A 20483-nucleotide genomic window follows, 5' to 3' on the forward strand; every position below is an offset into this window, starting at 1 on the left:
TACTGTCACGAATGTGACTGGTAAATTGAAGTTAATTTGAAGAGGTTTCGGTCAATTGCTTCCACATTGTTATGTCATTGTAACCCCTCGTGCTCACTCGTATTTGTTAGCGCTGGCCATTGATGCGTTGTTTACATTAGTTCGTCTGGTTGTATACTAGTATGTGTGTATATGCATATGGATCCTCCCAGATGTTCCACAATGTTCAAATGAAGGGGGTTGGAACAGTCAATGCATACGCAAGCGGGTATAAAAACCAGTGTGTAGCGTGTGGGTTAGCAGTTATAAATCATATCGCGAACTATAACCGCCAGTGTAATCTAAAGAGTACAAAAGTAATCTGAATAGAGTAATGCTGTGTTCTTATTAGTTACTAGACAGCTGATGGCCTAAGTTGCTTATTCTTCCAATTTATCTTCTTCCAATTTATCTTCTTCCAATTTATCTTCTTCCAATTTGTCTTCTATTAATAAAGATAAAATAAATATATAAATATTTACTTGAGAAATAAAATCTCGCGTGAATAACTGAGATGAATAACGTCAACAAAGCATTGTAGAATCGTAATCAAAAACGAAGTCTGTTTTATTTGGTACAAATCGTATCGTGGAATAAAACAACGTCTACACGGATATTAGTTAAACCCTAATTCCGTAACAATACATTACGGATGAAATAAAACCAGTAAAAATAATTAATATGCTTTGTCGACAGCCAAATATCCTCAACTTATGACTGATTAAATGTTCCACGAAATTTGCATTGCAATAAATATTTTATTTCTATATTATTTCTCTAGCAAAATTATGTCATAAATAAATTGACGACCACTCCAAATATTAGAAAAAATTATGGTGAAGGTACTAAAGTTACAAAACCTGTGCCCTCTTTAATATTTATTACTTTTTATTTTCAAGACAATTTGTACGAATTACCGTTAATTAAGTGAGGCAGTTAAGATGAGTTGCTTGTTTTTTTATCCCCCATCTCGTTGTAGGCCTTATTAACACCCAGGGGCTTTGTTTTTGTTTTCTTTATGTATTCCTTTATTACGTATTCCGTAGTTTGTTGGCATATTTCTTTTTACAGTGTTTTATTTAACTTGCTTTGGTAAGATATGGTAAATTGCATTATAATTGGGTATATTTGCAGTGGCTTATATATTTATTTATATTAGGTGTATTCCAAAAAGGAACCTGATATTCAAAAGGAACCTGATATCAGAAGGGCCTACCAATATCAATTTTCCAATTTTGGAACTTTAATTAGAAATGTATAATGGTATACATAATTGTTCCACAAACATCCCAGAAGGGACAGGGAGCCTTCTCTTAATGAATGAGTGCACCCCGATTCATACTAGCTCGTTGATAAGGGACCTACTGTCGTCGCCGAGTCCAAACGTCGTTTCCTAAGACAACTCATGTAGGGAAGTTTTTCATGGCTGAAATACTCTGAAAATGTCACCATCATTACTGAGGTGTATTTTTCTTACTTACTTACTTAGTTGACCCATTACAGAACATTTGTTCCATAGACCGAACTAAGAAAAGATCTCCATTCCTCTCTGTTTTTCGCTTGACTTTTTGGAATACCACGCCTTTTCATTTCTTCATCCACTTGTATGCTCCATCGAAGCTTAAGCCTGCCGATTCTGCGTGCACCGCCATGTGGCATGTATTCATACGCCTTTTTAGCGGGTTCATCATCGCTCATTCTTATGATATGGCCTAGCCAACGCAATCGCTGCATCTCGATACGTTTAACTATATTGATGTCGTTGTATAGCAGATACAGCTCGTGGTTCATGCGACGTCGATATTCACCGTCAACGCAGATTGGTCCGTAGATCTTTCGAAGAATTTTTCTCTCAAACACACCAAGCACTGCCATGTCTGTTTGCGCAAGTACCCAGGCTTCGGAGCCATACATCAGCACGGGTAGTATCAGTGTTTTGTAGAGCGTTATTTTTGTTTGACGAGATGTGGCTTTGTTTTTAAACTGCTTACTTAAACCAAAGTAGCATCTGTTGGTCAATACAATTCTTCTTTTTATTTCACAACTGATGTCGTTTGTTGTGTTTACGGAGGTGCAGAGGTAGACGAAGTCTTTTACTACCTCAATATTATAGGAACCAACATCCACTGTCGGTCCGAGCTCAATGGATGCATTACGCGTCGACACCATCAACTTGGTCTTCCCACCGTTTACCGCCAGACCCACTTTAGCAGATTCTCATTCGACCTTTATAAAGGTAAGCAAGTAGCATGTGGCTATTGGTGTAGATTGTGCCACTTCTTTTGACGTTTGCCTCTCGTATAACCTTTTCTAGCAGGATGTTGAAGAGGTCACACGAAAGGCTGTCTCCTTGTCTGAAACCTCTTTTGGTACCAAACTCTTCGGAGAGGTTCTTTCCTATTTTAACTGAGGACCTCGTGTCAGTTAAAGTCATTTTACAAAGCCGGATGAGCTTTGCGGGGATACCAAATTCATACATGGCTTGGAATACCTTTGAACGCAGCGGGCTGTCGAAGGCTGCTTTATAATCGACAAAAAGGTGGTAGGTGTCGATCTGCATCTCTTGGGTCTTCTCCAGGATTTGCCGCAGGGTAAATATCTGGTCAATGGTGGACTGAGGACCTCGTGTCAGTTAAAGTCATTTTACAAAGCCGGATGAGCTTTGCGGGGATACCAAATTCATACATGGCTTGGAATACCTTTGAACGCAGCGGGCTGTCGAAGGCTGCTTTATAATCGACAAAAAGGTGGTAGGTGTCGATCTGCATCTCTTGGGTCTTCTCCAGGATTTGCCGCAGGGTAAATATCTGGTCAATGGTGGACTTGCCAGGTCTAAAGCCTCATTGGTATGGTCCGATTATCTCGTTGACCATAGGCTTTAGTCGTTCGCACAATATCCCTGCCACGATCTTGTAGCCGATAGGGAGTAGACTTATGCCCCTATAGTTAGAGCATACAGTCTTATCTCCCTTCTTGTGGACGGGGCACAGGATACTCAGGTTCCAATCGTCGGGTACTCGTTCTTCCTGCCAAATGGTGCTAACTAGCTGATGAATACACCTTATCAGCGTGTCGCCTCCGGTTTTGAACAGCTCGGCTGGTAAGCCATCGGCCCCTGCTGCCTTATTATTCTTCAGCCGATTTATTGCTGTCTTTACCTCATCTTGGCTGGGCGGTATACATTCAATACCATCTTCTGGGATTGGGACTGTGGTATCTTCGTCGTCTTCGCTGCTATTGGATACCAACAGATATGAAAAATGTTCTTTCCATATCCTGAGTACACTATCTGTATCAGTTACCAAATTACCTTGCTGGTCTCTACAGGACGATGTTCCTGTACCAAAGCCATCAGTTTGATGTTTGACTCTTTGGTAGAATTTTCGGACTTCATTCTGTCTCCTGTACATCTCGATTTTTTCACACTCCCGCTTTTCCATCTCTCTCTTTTTCCTGCGGAAAAGACGTTTCTCCTCTCTCCTTTTCTCCCTGTATCTCTCTCGTGCGCTACGCGTTGCTACGGATTGTAAAGTAGCCCTATATGCCGCATTTTTCTCTTCGGTGGCAGCACGACACTCCTGATCATACCATGGATTCCTTGGTGTAGGTCTCTGGTATCCAAGTATGGATTTTGCGGCTGTTTGCATGGAGTGGGCAATGCTTTGCCATTGCGCTGATATGTTATCGGGAGGAGCAGTGCTTTGATTAAGCAATTGGGCTAGTTGAGTAGAATATGCTGTGACTATCTGTTGTGATTGCAGCTTACCGATGTCTAACTTTCGTGTTGTGTCTGTTCGTACTTTGTTTGCCACGTTTAAGCGGGTGCGTACCTTTGCCGCAACAAGGTAGTGGTCCGAATCAATGTTTGCGCCTCGGAACGATCGTACATCCAACACGCTCGATGAATGTCTTCGATCTATCACAACATGATCAATTTGATTTCTTGTTTTCTGATCTGGAGACAGCCAGGTTCCCTTATGAATATCGAGATGATTAAATCTGGTACTGCTAACTACAATGTTTTTTGCAGCTGCAAAGTCTATCAGCCTCATACCATTGTCAGATGTTTCACTGTGGAGACTGAATTTCCCGACTATTGGGCCAAAGATATTCTGCTTTCCAATTTTGGCATTAAAATCGCCTAGAATGATTTTAATGTCATGGGCAAGGCAACGGTCATATGTTTCTTCTAAGCGCTCGTAAAATATATCCTCATCATACCATTGATTCCTTGGTGGAGGTCTCTGGTATCCAAGTATGGATTTTGCGGCTGTTTGCATGAAGTGGGCAATGCTTTGCCATTGCGCTGATATGTTATCGGGATGAGGAGTGCTTTGATTAAGCAATTGGGCTAGTTGAGTGGAATATGATGTGGCTATCTGTTGTGATTGCAGCTTACCGATGTCTAACTTTCGTGTTGTGTCTGTTCGTACTTTGTTTGCTACGTTTAAGCGGGTGCGTACCTTTGCTGCAACAGGGTAGTGGTCCGAATCAATGTTTGCGCCTCGGAACGATCGTACATCCAACACGCTCGATGAATGTCTTCGATCTATCACAACATGATCAATTTGATTTCTTGTTTTCTGATCTGGAGACAGCCAGGTTCCCTTATGAATATCGAGATGATTAAATCTGGTACTGCTAACTACAATGTTTTTTGCAGCTGCAAAGTCTATCAGCCTCATACCATTGTCAGATGTTTCACTGTGGAGACTGAATTTCCCGACTGTTGGGCCAAAGATATTCTGCTTTCCAATTTTGGCATTAAAATCGCCTAGAATGATTTTAATGTCATGGGCAGGGCAACGGTCATATGTTTCTTCTAAGCGCTCGTAAAATATATCTTTGGTCTGTTCGTCCTTTCCTTCATTGGGAGCATGAGCGCAGATAAAGCTGATGTTGAAGAATTTAGCTTTTATTCGAATTGCAGCAAGTCTTTCATTCACTGGTGTGAAGCTGGATACCAGATGTTTTAGTCTCCGACTAACTACGAATCCACAACCAAACTCATGCTTTACGTCATGGCAGCTATAATACAGTGCGTCACCTTTAGGTGTTGTTGTGACGCCTTTCCCAGTCCATCGTATTTCCTGTATGGCAGTAATATCGGTCTTGTACTTTTCAAGTACGTCCGCCAATGCGAAGACTGCACCTTCTCTATAAAGAGTGCGAACATTCCAGGTGCAGATTCGAAGATCATGATCCTTAAAACGTTTGCGGGGTTTGTTTTTCTTTTCTTTCGTTTTTTCATAGTAGGCTGTTTTTTCTAGGGGAGGGTTACTAACCCGACGCCCAAACCCAAGTTTTTAACGTTCTTATGGGTGAACGCGCGGCACATGTTAGCTCACTACCTTTAACGGGTGTTAAAGGCAGATCCCCAGGTAACACCACGGGGAGGTCAGTGTCCACTTGGGATGAAAGAGGGACCAAGATAAATCCTGGGCTTTGCCATGTTAAAACCGGTCAGGACCGTTGCTTGGTATCTTCCATCCCCTACATCACCCAGGGAATGGAAGTATATATACAGTATATATTTTTGATCAGCATAAAATTCTACGTCGAATTTCTTTCTACATAAGTTCTGAATTTCCCTCTAGCTAGAATTTGGACTTAGTTCTGGTATAACCCATATAACAGTACGCACCAAACCCCAATCGGTACCGCCTGATTTAAGGTATATGGCTAAAATATGTTTTCTCTGAAGATAAACATTTGTCAAAATAGACCAATGGTTTGTAATTGCTCCTAGATACAACGGTTTCCGCGCGAATTGTTTGTAAATTTGAATCTTTTAGTTTAAGACTTCATGAAGACTTTATGTTCATGGTCCATGGCAGGAACGTACCAAATTATTTTTTCCGCTTTCTTCCTATAATGAATTTGCCCAATAGGTGATGTTGTTATTACTTTGTTTAGGGAACAACTGCTATTTGAAAATCCAAAGTAATTATACAGTAGTCAGTTGCTATAATAGCTTCAGCGTCTTCGTGCACTTGACCGCACCCACAGTGTTCTCCTTTTAGAGGGTAATGCCGAACAAATGGCATCTAATTTCGTCGTCAAATTTCCTTCATTATCATATTCATTCATCTTTTTAGCCTATGTTAATTTGTAGTCTTGTCTGGAAAGAATTATGTAAAAAAAAGCAAAAAGAGCCACCAAGTGCTTACTTACTACACACATAAGTAGTATAGTGGGTTAGAGTACATATTTCTTAGAACACAAGAAGTTATGTGCATAAAATACATAATATTCTCTTTGGGGATGTCTATATAACGCTCTAATTGTGGGGTAAGCATGTTTCCTTATTAGTTAATTTGAGTGTGTGTGTGTGTTGAAAGTTATATTCACTGAAAGCATTTATGTGGACTTTTGTCCCAATCTACTTGAAATAAATACAAAATATTTCCTCCGGGATTTCTGGTGTCTCATAAAATATATTTTTGAATGCAACTTACTGTAAAGTTAGGATAAATATTTAAATGAATCTTGTGTTCATACCAAAGACTGAATGAATCTCGATGTAAAACCCCTTGTTAATGCTGGCCGTTTTATCTGTATTCTCTTTTATTTCATTCAGTGTTCGAACCACTCCATTGCAGGACTCATTTAAAAAATGCTATTCAATATTCTCCAAAGTGAATAGACTACAATTAACAAAGTTTTGTTATTCAAAAACAAACTTTTACAGCTTTTTAAATAAATTTTTCTATTGTTCTAGTTGGTTAGATTAAATTACTAGCAATTTATTTAAGATAATAAATTGAAATGTTTGTGTTTATTTTTTTTTATTCTCAATATAAGTTATCTTAAAGAAAATTGGAAAGGAGTAACAAGATGAATGAATGAATATCGACTAATTATCAACGTTTGTTCGTAGACAATAACCACAACCATTTTAACAAATTTGACCAACTGACCTATCTTTTGTGTTAAAGATTGGATTTTGTGGACACTTACTTGCAGCAATATCTGTGCACGTACATTTCTTTTTGTCAGAAAGTTAGTCAAACAAACGAAATTTATTTTCAATTCAATTTGTTTTTTCTTCATTAGGAAGGACAATAAAAACATTTCAATGAAATATATTTTAGACACGTAGAACTTTAAGAGGTTCAAATTTTTTAATATAATCTCTCATTTTTTATCACCGAGTTAACTTTAATTTCTATCAGATAAACGTGGCATTTTAATGTTATCTTTGAAAGGCTATCAAACAAAATACTTACATCAACCAAGTAAGAAAAGCCTATAGTCGGGCGGAGCCTGCCATGTCGGATAAAATATTATTTGTTTTTATTGTTTCCTTATTAGGTAATTAATTTTGACATTGTTAACCAATTTAATGAATCCAGCAATATCACAGCAAAGCCCAGCCAATGCAGGGACGTAAGCATTACATTTTTTTGAGATTCTTTAACAAATTATTACGCGTTTCCTCTAAAATAATTTTTATGTTTACAAATTTTAAATGAAAACTTATATTTTTCAGAAGGTTATATACTGAAAATGAACTTTACTAACAAGTTGTCTGAGAAATATTTAATTTTTTTGTATGAATAATTTTTTTGAGAGAAACTTCCAGTAAAATCTAAATTACTTCTTTATGTCATTTCATTATCAAATAATAAAAGGTCGTTGATTTCTCTAATGAATATAAAGGTCTTGCGGCTTTAAACTTATTCTGTATTAAACAAGTAAAAAAGTATCAGTCGGCTTTGCCGACAGAGATATACCCTCAGCATGTGTATATTGAAACATTTTTTCAAAAAAAAAAAAACCTATATATTTAGGGGGTTTTAAAACGTTTGGGCGTTTGAACCGACAAAAATGTTGATTAGGATTAAAGATCAAAAGTTTTGCGGAGGAGATACTAAAAAGAATGGATCTCCAGCCACTCCATATGGCGCCATAGGGGGTTTTTACACCCCTTGGGCTATTTGCTCAAGAGGTATGGACTTGCCCCTGAAAAAAACTTTTACCATCGTAATTGAGGCAGCGAATGCAAGTTACTTCAACAAAAATCAACGTGATTCCATATCAGGTCTTAAAGTGAAATTTTGTGTGGGAGGTACCGGATGGAGTGGACAAATATAGTCCGAACAACTTACAGAACAATTTGTCCGAACATTTGTGAACTTTTATGGGGGAGATACCTGAAGGAGTGGACCGATATGGCTTATCTTCGAACTTAAACTATGTTTCGACAAAATATTACTAAGGCCAAATTTTGGATCGAATCGGCAGATCCGTTCGAGAGTTATCTTGCGTTCCAACCACCTCACACGGTGTCATAGGGGTTTTTTTTGCAACTTTCAGGCTATTTTCTCAGGAAGTATGGACTTGCCCTTGATGAAACTTGGACCGTCTTATTGGGGGCGGTGAATCCAAGTTGCTTAAACAAAAATCAAAGCGATTCGAGAGATGGCCCTAAACTGAACTTTTCCGATTTGAACCGAATCGTTTCATCCGTTCGAGAGTTATCGTGCGCTCCAGCCAGACAGACGGACGGACATTGCTCAATCGACTCCAAATTGTCTGAAACACATTTCGTCCAAACATACTTGGTGTCTAAAACCGTTATTTCGACTAGGAACATTTTGCCCGTATGAAAGTGTATATACCCTCGTTAGCATTAATGCTGAGGGTATAAAAAATACGAGAGCAGTATTGTGCGGATTAGAAGTGCATGAAATTACATGTCTATTGTACAAAATGTACGATACATCAAGGGTTTTCCGTGGAGTATATCTCGAAAATCAATTCATCTTCATCGATGAATTTTATATGCTTTAACATGTCATTTTCACCAATACTTTGGCATGACATTTCCACCAATACTTTGGCAAGTCATTTTCACCAACCCTTTGCAATGACATTAACATTACGAGGAGAGTTTTAACAACGTTGGTAGTGATTTCGAGTCTACGACAGGATCAAGCCTATTGTAAATAATTTATGTTATATATTAAGAAAAATGTCTATAAATAAAAACACAAAATTAATTTCTATTGGATCGATGGAATGGGTTCAAATGTTGATGAAAAGATAGGATCTTTCACGACTTCATTTGCATTGGTTCAAATGCTAACGAAAAGATCGGATCTTTCACGATTTCGTTTGTATCAATGAAAAGATGACATGAAATCACGTCATCGCATGGAACCCCTTCCTTCAAATTTTGCATGGTAATAGCACAAAAAACATTTTATTGGACATACACATAAGAAAAGGAAATAAAATTACTTACAAATATTTAAAAAAATATAAATTCAGCAACTAAAAGCAGAGTTAATCTTTTGGTCATAACTGCCAAAACCGCAAATTTCCGCAAAAAGTCTAAACTTTTTGGCTTCAATTTTGTACTAGTGGCTATTCTTGCATATGCTTGGAAAGTAATTAAAACTTTAAGGAAATCCATACATCTACATTAAATATTTCTATTTTGCCCAATATTATAACCAAAATAAGTGTCAACCCTTACAAATGTAGAGGAATTGTTATAACTTAAGTTAAGACGTGAATAATAGTCCTTGGTTTCATAAACTCGCTTTTAATATAACTATTTTTTCTCATTTGACACGCCATAAATTCCGACATCGATTTTTTTACAAATTATACTGCTTCCTTCGACTAAAGTTAACTACTATTGGAACATTGGTGAACAATGCCAAACCTTCTCCACTAATAAATTAGATATTTTAAATATTAAAACAACAACAATGGGATTAAGCCAGACTATTTTGAATAAAAATAGGTAAAAAAATTTTTTAAGTTAAACGGTTTTATGTTAAACATACATTGCAATGTTTAAGATAAATGTACTAAAAACCAAAAAATAATAAAATAGATACAGTCGTGGGAATTATAAACATATGCATAGACTAGACTAAAATAAAACCGTGGGGCACGTCAATTGTCTACAAATTATCGACTTAATGTGCGATAGAAGAATCGTTTAATTCGTCGTTAGACAGTTGGCCCGCAGACGGTGAGGAAATTACTTACTATTTTCTTGCTCATGGAAATTCCAATAGTTATACACTCCATGTAAATAAAAGAGATGTTTCAACTAGTTTATCGTAGGACATTCACACTGCTGGCTGGCGAGGAATCGTTTCACTGCTCGTAGTTTTTCTTTAATCGACAAAGTACTACTCGCTCACCACTATGAAATCCTAAAACTCGCTTATAATCGAGCTTGCTAGCTTGTTTCCACATTCTAGCCCTACATATCACACGTCCATCGATGTCGGTTGAACAACTGCCTAATTATAGTGTAACATTACAAAAGAAACATTTTAATCAACGATTGTAGACAATTGACGTGCCCCACGGTTTTATTTTAGTCTAGTCTATGCATATGTTTATAATTCCCACGACTGTATCTATTTTATTATTTTTTGGTTTTTAGTACATTTATCTTAAACATTGCAATGTATGTTTAACATAAAACCGTTTAACTTAAATAGTTTTTTTACCTATTTTTATTTTCTAGTTTTTAGTTTTTATTTCGCATTCTGTTTAATTCGTTTAGTGCTTCATTATTGCAAGGTTTCTTGCCCGTTAGTTTATTGCACTCCAACTCCTCTATACGTAGTCCCTGCAAAGATCTTACTCTACTAAGAGCCACGTAGGCTTGACCTTCTTCAAACAGTTTCGCACCTAAGTATACGACTGCGTGATCCACAGTGCTGGCCTGCATTTTATGTATTGTAGAAGCCCATGATAGTATTAAAGGCAACACACATCTGTGTGTATCGCTCCCGTTGTTTTGTTATCCTGGCTTCATATTCTTCAGGCGTTTCTGACGTTATCATCTGTGTGTATCGCTCACGTTGCTTTGTTAACCTGGCTTCATATTCTTCAGGCGTTTCTGACGCCGTCATTTGTGTATATCGCTGACCTTGCTTTTTTAACCTGGCCTCATATTGCTCAGGTGTTTTTGACACTAATTGTTCCCGTCGTTTCTGTAATCGACTATTTCTATCACCTTCACTTTCTTTAGCTCGTTTTGCTTTATACTTTTCTTTCGCTTTTTGAAGCCTTCGTTTACGTTGTGTTGCAGTTTCTGTCTTATTTGTGTTTGTATTTTCTATATATTTTTTACCATTTTGTTTCCACGAGTAATGGACATTTAAACGGTCGACCCCCCAGAGGTCCAATAAAGGGGTAAGGCTATGTACAACAAGATGTGCCTGAGTCTTGAGGGGAAAACGCTAACGACATATCATTTTTATCCACCCTAATGCCATACAGTTCTCGGCGCGTTTTAACCTATCACCTTAACTAGGGTGGTGTACCGCTAACGACGTATCATTTTTAGCCACCCTAACGCCACACAGTCCTCAACACGATAAAAAATCTTGACTTGGGTGGTGGATTCAGGCTGGATTAATCAGATACCTAAATTACAGATTCAATTTCTAAATTTAAATCTTAATTATACGCCATTTAGTGGCTGCGCCCATCTTAAATATTGAGGTTGTATAGTGCACTGTATTCTTCTTGTCAAGCCCTTTTATTTGATACCCATATTGATGGGATTGATAAAACCTACGTTATCCGCCATTTTGTAGCGGCCGCCATCTTGGATTTCAATTTTTTATAGTATATTGTATTCTGCTTGTTGAGCCCTTTCATTTGATACCCATATTGATGGGATTGATAAAACCTACGTTATCCGCCATTTTGTAGCGGCGGCCATCTTGAATTTATAATGATAATGAATAAACATAATTGTATTGTCACCAAAATCCAAAGTGTATACAAAATTTCAGATTAATCGGTTGACAGGAAGAGGGTGAAATTTGAATTACTAAATTTGACCAAGAATAAATAAAACAAACGGGGTGAGCTAAATAAAACCATTTAAAAATCAAAACAGTTAATTACTATTTATTGCAATATAATTGAACATAATACTTATCATTAAATTCAATTATTGAAATATACGTACATGTTTATAAATTAATGTTATTAAAATGGCACAATTTCCAATTATGTCACTTCTTTGCCATATCGTACAAACACTTACCGGCACTTTTGTAAATGCTTAAATTCATAACTTCCAATTAATATTTGTACGAATGGCATTGAATGTGTATTTATAACTGTTTAATATGTATAACGTTTGGGAGGGCGACAAATGTGTTTCACAATTTCAATAGTCATAGACCTAAGAGCAGATGTAAGTGAACAAACTGTACATTGTCGTTAGCAGTGTGTTGAATCATGAAACTAATGCAATGCAGATTTCTGAAGCAATAGCAATTCTTGTTTAGAGTTCATGAACGTATTGGGATTAATTACGTATATACATACAAACGTGCATGCACGAGTGTACAAGACGATAAACGAAAATGTTTCCAGTCGACAGTAGCGTAGTTACAATTGGGAGCAAAGTTGTCCTAATCAACCTCGTAAATCATAGAATTGTCTATGTATCTATTTTTCTATTGTATACTTTTCCAAAAATTTTCAAAAATCGAATCCTTGGCGTCGATATAGTTAAGTGAGATAGACAGTTGGCATTACATTATCAGGAAGAATATACATGAGTACTCATTTTTATTGGAAATTCCATCTTCGTCCCTATATATTTGCAATAGATCACATGTATATTCTTTATTTATACGTGTGCTCTTCGTTGTTAGGCCAGATAGTTATCGTGCAGCCCTCGTGCTACTTCAACAAATTGCTTTCACCAATGAAAACAAAGAGTAAATTTGTGTGCCAGAAATTGTACAACAATGTATATTTAAGCTGTCACAGAACAATTGGCATCTGAAAAATGTTTGTAGATACCATTAAATATGAAAACTCTCATGGTTGTATGTACATGTGTATATGCATATATATGTATATTGATTCATGTATGTTGATTCATATGAAAGAATGAATAAACTTGTTTTGAGGATGCCTTTTGTTCTGGTTAAAATAATAGTAACTAGTTTGTAAAGCGATTTTGAATACCAACAAAATATTGCGTTACGAATAAGAGAATGAATTTGCAATTTGATAAACAAATAATAAAAATTCAACTAAAACACAATTTTCACTAAAATTGCTTAAACGAGATTTGAGTATTCGAAAATTTGATTGGTGTTTTATTTAAGACTTGAATTTTAGATTTTCTATTCATAAAGAACTCGAAATACCAAATTACAGATGCTTACGGTAGAAAATATTGCCAAACATAATTTTTGGTAAAAAGCTTCCCCGTCCACAGCCAATTCGGAATAAAAAATCACAGCTAATTCCGTTGAAACAAGTAAAAAAGATTCAGTTGACTTTGCCGATAGCTTAATACCCTAAAATACCCTAGGTTTTTGGAACATTCATGCCATTATTGATAGACGTATGGAGAATAAAATTGTAGCGTTATAGCAAAGACCACAAAGTCTGCAAAAAACTTTAGTGTGAGAAGTGTGTGAATGAGTGGCCCTAACTACTGGGACATTTCGCGGATCATATCTCAGAAAGGCTTCTCCTAGCTAAAACAAATTAAAATGTTGTAGTCAATGATCACAACGACTAAACGCTATTAAGGACAAACACGAACACGTATTTGCTGAGGTGACAGCCCCTGGCCTCGAAAATGTTTTCTCGGGTCAATCCGGTACATAGAACCGACGCGGGATTGATTTGAGGGTCGCATTCGATAGCGTATATAAGTCGTCAGAGCATGCTGCAGCTGTCTGCGATAAGATAAGAAACAGAAACAAGATCCTCAAGTCCCTAGCCGACAGCACTTGGGGTGCGGATAAAGAAACCGTGTTAACCACATACAACGCGATAGGTCGGTCAGTGGTATGCGATGCAATATTTGCTTGAATGTTATAGGCAAGACCATCCAAATCACCACCGATATGCCTGAGCCCACCAGGTAAGTTAGGGAGGATTATCGTGATCTGGAGAGGGAGGTCCAGAGATACAAAAAAAGAGAACCCCTAGATTTGAACGAAGATGGATGGCAGGCAGGACATCTGCCCAGAAGGCGTGCCGCGAGTTCAAATTAACTGTGGCCAAAAATAGAAGGAGTTGTCATAGGTGCATCAATTTTGGTACACGTAACTATTTTTTTTCCTTTATTTATTCCTCGTGGGAACATAGGGCATCAACAATACATTTATACAATGATCTATTATGCACAATTGTTTTTATATAATCCCATGATTTATCGATATTTGCCAATTCCTTGAGTACTGTTCTTCTCCAGGACATTTTTGGGCGACCCGGTCTTCTACTGCCCTGCGGATTCCAATCTAGGGCCATTCTCGAGATTGTATTATGCGTCTTCCTCAAAGTGTGGCCAATCCAGTTCCATTTCTTTCTTTTTATCTGCATTGCAATAGGTGTTTCATCGGCTTATTTCCATAAGCATTCATTAGAAATAGTATTTGGCCAAAATATACCACATATGATTTGGAGACATTTGTTGATGAAAGTCTGAAGTCTCTGTATAATTTGCTCGTTATAGAACCAAGTTTCGCTGCCATATAACAATGTAGATTTTACGCAAGCTTTGAAAATTCTCAACTTCGTAGCTCTTGTTATCTGTGTGTTTTTCCACGTTTTTCTCAGCCGACCAAATGCGCTTCTTGCCTTATTAAGTCTGTTTGAGACATCTTCATCGATACTGCCAGCTATGTTCACAATGCTTCCTAAATAGCAGAATGATTCAACGTAAGGAATCGGTTGATTGTCAATTTTGATCGCATCTACGTTGCGGTTGTTAAGTCCCATTGCATACGTTTTTTTAATGTTGATTTCTAGTCCAACTTCTCTTGCTAGTCGAATTAGATCATTTATTTTGTCCTGCATGTCGCAGGCCTTGTGTGACAGTAGACAGATATCATCTGCATATGCTAGGTCCTCGAGCTGCCTATTTAGACCCCATGTTATGCCTCGCCTCTTCCGGCACAACTTTAACATTATGTCATCCAACACTATTGCAAAAAGTACTGGTGATAACGGACAACCTTGACGTACACCAACGTTTGTTTTGAATGGGATACTTAGTGTCCCGTTATGAAGTACTTGTAAGTCGGCGTTGGAGTACATAGCCTTTATTATTGTTATTAGTTTGTTCGGAACACCCCGTTTTTCTAGCGATCTCCATATAGCTGCTCTTTTGATAGTGTCGAAGGCCTTTTTAAAGTCGACGAAGAGCAAGTATAAGGGTGTCCGCCATTCCACAGACTGCTCGATAATTACTCTTAACGTGTTTGATTGGTCTAGGCAGCTGCGGTGTGGACGAAAACCAGCCTGTTCATCTCTAAGCTTGTCTTCGACGTTAGCTAGTCTCGTCAGGATTACTGTTGCTAGTACTTTGTATACGCTGTTTAGCAGTGTGATTCTTCTCCAGTTTTCGCAAGAACGAAGGTCGTCTTTTTTCGGGATTTTGACAATTATTCCTTTTGTCCATGCAGCGTCCACGTAATCCTCGCTCCAAAATTTTGAGGTGTAGAAGTAGATGATGTTGGCGGTCACTTTAATGTCCGCTAAGAGTAGTTCTGGGGGTATGTTGTCCTCTCCGGCTGCTTTATTTTTCTTTAGTTTAGCAATAGCTATCATTACTTCCTCTTTGGTCGGGGCTTCAGCATTGACTTCCTCGCTTCTTTCTGTGTCATTAACATTTTCAAACGCAGTGGGTTCGTCAGCATCTTCGGTATTCGTAAGTCCCTCAGTAGAGTTCCATCTCTGTCCCGCACTGGTTGATGTGTATTTTGTTTTTTATTGTTGATTTTATTTATAAGTTGGTGCAATTCTCTTGTGTTGTTTGCACCCGCAGCGGCTTCTGCTTCTTTTGCCAAATTTTCCATATACTTTCTCTTGTCTTTTCTTGCCGATCCCTTAACAGCTTTAGCAATCGCGTTGTATTGAGGTTTTTGTGAACTGTCCTCGTTCACCCGCGCTTTCTGTTCATTTCTTTGTAATTTCGTTTACTAAAGCTCCGGTTTCTTCCCACGTTTCTGGTATGTTATTTAGGATACGTTCTTTCATCTTTGTGCTGAATTCCGTTGATGTTTCTGGCCACTTGAGTTTGCCAGTGTCCCATCGTTTAGTTTTTTTTTTGATTTTGTGCGAGTTCCTGTGGGCTCTTAGTTTAATTTGTATTTTCGCAGTGAGCAATTCGTGGTCGCTATCGATGTCCGCGCCTCTCTTTGTACGCACATCTAACAGGCTTGTCATCCACCTTTTACTTATACAAATGTGATCTATTTGGTTTCTCGTCTTTCCATTAGGGGAGGTCCAGGTGTACTTGTGTATATCCTTATGTGGGAATATCGTTCCACCTATTATCAACTCAAATGTCTGGCACAGATTCACTAAACGCTCGCCGTTGTTATTCCTGATACCTAGCCTATGTGTACCCATGACGTGGTGCAGCCCCATGTTCGCGCACCCTACTTTCGCATTGAAGTCGCCCATTAATACCATTACGTCTTTTCTGGCTGTAGAGTTGCATATTTTTGTCAATTGCTCATAGAACACGTCCTTATCGGTATCATCGGCTTCCTCCGTAGGCGCATGACATTGTATAATTGTGATGTAAGTTTTTTTTAATAGCACTACTTAATCGGGCAGTTATGATCCTGTCATTAACGGGACACCATGATATAAGGGCATTTTTCATTCGTTTGGCTATTATTATTCCCACACCTTTTTCGTGCCTATTCATGTGACCACTGTGGATGATTAAGTTGCCATTTGCAGAAGTTGTTTGGTTGCTGTCCGTCCATCTCATCTCACTCACCCCAATGACGTCGATGTTAAATTTGTCTATCTGTTTCTCAAACAAAGCATGTGCAAAGCATGTCCTTTTTCGTTTAGCAGGTTTTGTCATCAGATTTTGATCCGTAGTATTATTTGTATTTGTTTCTGTTTCGTAAATCATGAAGTTTTCAGATGAATAGGTGATTGGTCTATTGCATCCTATTCTGATGCTGGGGCTGCCAGCTTGTTGCCTTCAGACCGGCAATTGTAGTTCGAAAAGGCCGCCTCTGACATGAGGAACCGACGCCTTAGGTATAATACAGCCGCCCCTAACTGGGAGTACAGACGCTGATCCTAGAGCCGCTCGCTCCGAAACAGACGCTCTAAGGATTCACATAGGGTCCGCAGGGTCGTTAAGCCCGGCATCCCTTTTTTTTTAAGGGATGCCCCTGCGGACACACGTAACTATTATTGACTTACAATCTTCAGGACAAAAAATTGGGATGGTCGGTCCACGTTTTTATATAGCCCCCATAGAACCATACCTCCCGAGTTTCGGTATTTTGAAAGTTTTAGATACAATGACCAAACGAAAGTATTCAAATTTGGTGGTTAGTCTTCGGCAAAGGTATCAAACATTCCAACAGAGAATTGTTGGTGTAGGTCCACGTTTTGATATAGCCCCCATACAAAGGTACCTCCCGATTATCGGTACTTTGAAGATTTTAGCCTCATTGCTGAAATTTGGTATTTAGTGTTCGTTGGAGGCATAGTACTTTCAACTTGAAATTTGTCTGCATAGGTCCACGCCTTCATATAGCCCTTATAGGTCGGTACCTTCGGTTTTTTTCGGTATTTTTCGGTATTTTGGAGGTTTTGCTCTGATTATCGCACCGAAATGGCTGAAATTTGGTATTAAGTCTTCGCTAGGGGGCTTATAACGTTCTACCAGAAATCTGTCGGTATAGGGCCTCGTCTTCCTATAGCCCCCATAGAACCGTGCCTCCTCATTTTCGGTATTTTGAGTGTTGTGGCCTTAATATCCACCCGAAATGACTGAAATTTAGTGTTTAGTCTTCATATTGTTTGTGAGCATATTGAATATATCAAACTTCTGTCTTTATATATGAGAAATTTCCTTTAAAAACATTTTTTGACCGATTAGTGGTTATAAACGGATTTTTTTTTTTTGTAAAAATCAAATTTTGACTTTCGCTGTTCACCATTTTTTTTTTTAAATTTATATTTTTAAAATTCTTAATAAGCCCACAAAAATATATCATGATCGGTTCATTCGTTTTCGCGCTATAGCCAACACCGCACAACGCTTTGTTAAAAAAGGGGGTATCCTCTGACTGAGGTGGTCGCTGAAAAAGAGAAATGACATGTTCATCTGCAATCCTCTGCAGCTGGAACCTTTATACGTTTGAACTACTCACTTTTCACAACTCAAACAGCAAATAATATCGATATACACTTTTATAAAATTTTTTCCCACTCCATTATTTTTAAAATTTGGTTCACAAAATCGATTTACTAACTACCACAGACTTGGGTAGCTGTAAACACCATATGATCACTATTTACTCCCAAACAAAATTAAATCTATGTTTACTACATCCTAACAATCTTACAAATTTATTTTAGAACGATAAATTACTTTAAATATTAAAATTTTGGAGCATAATTCAAGTTATTAATTTAAGTAAAATAATGACAAAAATACACATTTCCAACAATTATTCGGATTTGAACCTTCACATGGACAAAACTACTTGACAAATCAATACCATAAATAAAATTCCTTCAAATTGAAAGGTTTACTTTATATTGTCATCAATAAATTTGTATTCCGAAGTACTTGACTTTGACCATTTTTGGCCACGGTCGTGACACTGTGCGGCACCGGTCCACATACTATGCAACATCTTTTTAACTGCACAGCCAACCCGACTCACCTTACTCCACTCTCACTTTGGAATCCGAATCAACGAAATGAAGACACACACATACATGTATAAGCTGCTACAACAACTAAAAATTTCAACACTAACCGAGAAATAGCCCTAAATTTTATTAAAACCCAAAAGTGTTGAACTCTACGGAGAAGGTACCTAAACGAATGATCCGTCATAGTCCATTTAGAACTGAAGCAAATTTTGGAGGTAATTTCTTTCGATAGTTATCATGCCAACCACCTATATAAGTGGGTCAGCGTAGGATTTTTTTAGAGCTTTTGGGTCATTAGGTCAGAAAACATGGTCTTGCTCACAATAAAATTATATCGTTTTTATTAAAATTAGAGGCACTACTTGTGATGAAAATTTCAAACGTTCCTTGATAAAATTTTTGTGAAGTTTGTCAAATATTTGCAATTTTTTTAAATTTTCCAATTGTTATAGGATTTTTTTTTGGAACATAAACTAACTAATTTGTAAATTAAATTTTCCGAAAACATCAGACCTTGCGGAACTAAACTAAAGTCTGACATTATCGTTTTTGGGTAGTTTTTTTATTTCAATGTGAATCTGTATCGTTATTTTGATGGTGTTGGTATTTTCATATAAAAATGTCAAAGTGAAGACTATTTGAGGTTATTTTAACTGTTTTTTTGTATTTTTCTTGCGTTTTATTATGTGTAAAATAAAATAATAACAAACAGACGCCGAATGTATATCTTAATAATCATTTTATATACGTATGTATATTAATTTCCCTTGATATGTATGTGTTACAATTGCTGTTCTCATTTCATGAAAATTGTACCTGAAAAGGGAGGAAAAGGTAAATTACATTTGTGCTTAGTTTAATGCTTAGTCTCGTATAACATGATGAAAGTATTTTAAAGCTTACCACATTTCGTAGAATGTTAGCACATAAAGGAAGTACATACGTATATCCTTTTAGTGAGTTTTTCTTCACATCCATAGGAATATCTAAAAAATAAATGAAACACTTAAATCTTTAAAATGAATCTTTTTCTTGTGGGTAGTTTTATTTGGTTTTTGTTTGGTTTTCTTCTTTCATTTATATTTACACAAATCGAGTAGGAAGTTGTAAATAACAAGAAGAATAATTTAAAGAAATTAAGTTTCAGTGTTTTATTTAGAAATGCACTTAAAACTAGAAAATAATTTGCAAGAGTTTTATTTGACAGATTCCATCATGAGAAAGAATATGTTTATTGAAGCTAAGCGACAAATTATTTATTATTTTAAGTGCATTTCTAAATAAAACACTGAAACTTAATTTTTTTACAATATATTTTGACCACTGAGAACAAAATTATAGTCAATTTAGGCCGAAAATTTAGATAAAAACATTAAAATGCCTTAAATCGTGTAGTGCCGTTATATAAAGGATATACCAAAACCTGGACTTATGTCCATAATTTTTGGTGGGGAAGTTTCTGTTACAGCCAATTCTGGTTAAAATGAAGATAAAATCCTTAAAACACTTGAAATCGGGTGGTACCACTATATGGGGGCTATATCAAAACCTGGACCTATGTCAACAATTTTTGGTGGAGAAGTTTCTGTGCCATTGGGGACTCCAAATGCCACGTTACAGAGGTACCGGATGGAGTGGACAAATATAGTCCATATTTGAACCTGATCTATATCTGGTAGATATATTAGGATGTGTAAAGTATAGACCAATTCGGCCACTCCCTTAAAGAGTTACCGTACGAACAATTTTTCCGAATATTTTTGAACTTTTGTGGGGTAGGTACCTAAAAGAGT

At 37.2% G+C, this 20483-nt stretch overlaps 1 protein-coding gene across 1 annotated transcript in view; it reads right to left on the reverse strand.

Annotated features, from left to right (window-relative positions):
• Nucleotides 1-398: 398 nt before the first annotated feature.
• Nucleotides 399-20483, reverse strand: part of LOC141403205 (uncharacterized) — a 34393-nt gene continuing 14308 nt past the window's right edge. The window contains exon 3 of the mRNA XM_073985386.1: nucleotides 399-463. Coding sequence (XP_073841487.1) covers nucleotides 399-463 — 65 coding nt within the window. The remainder of the gene's footprint in view (nucleotides 464-20483) is intronic.

The sequence above is a fragment of the Musca autumnalis genome, unplaced genomic scaffold (genome assembly GCF_047663935.1).
Source record: "Musca autumnalis isolate F117 unplaced genomic scaffold, ASM4766393v1 scaffold_4, whole genome shotgun sequence".
Classification (NCBI taxonomy): Eukaryota; Metazoa; Arthropoda; class Insecta; order Diptera; family Muscidae; genus Musca; species Musca autumnalis.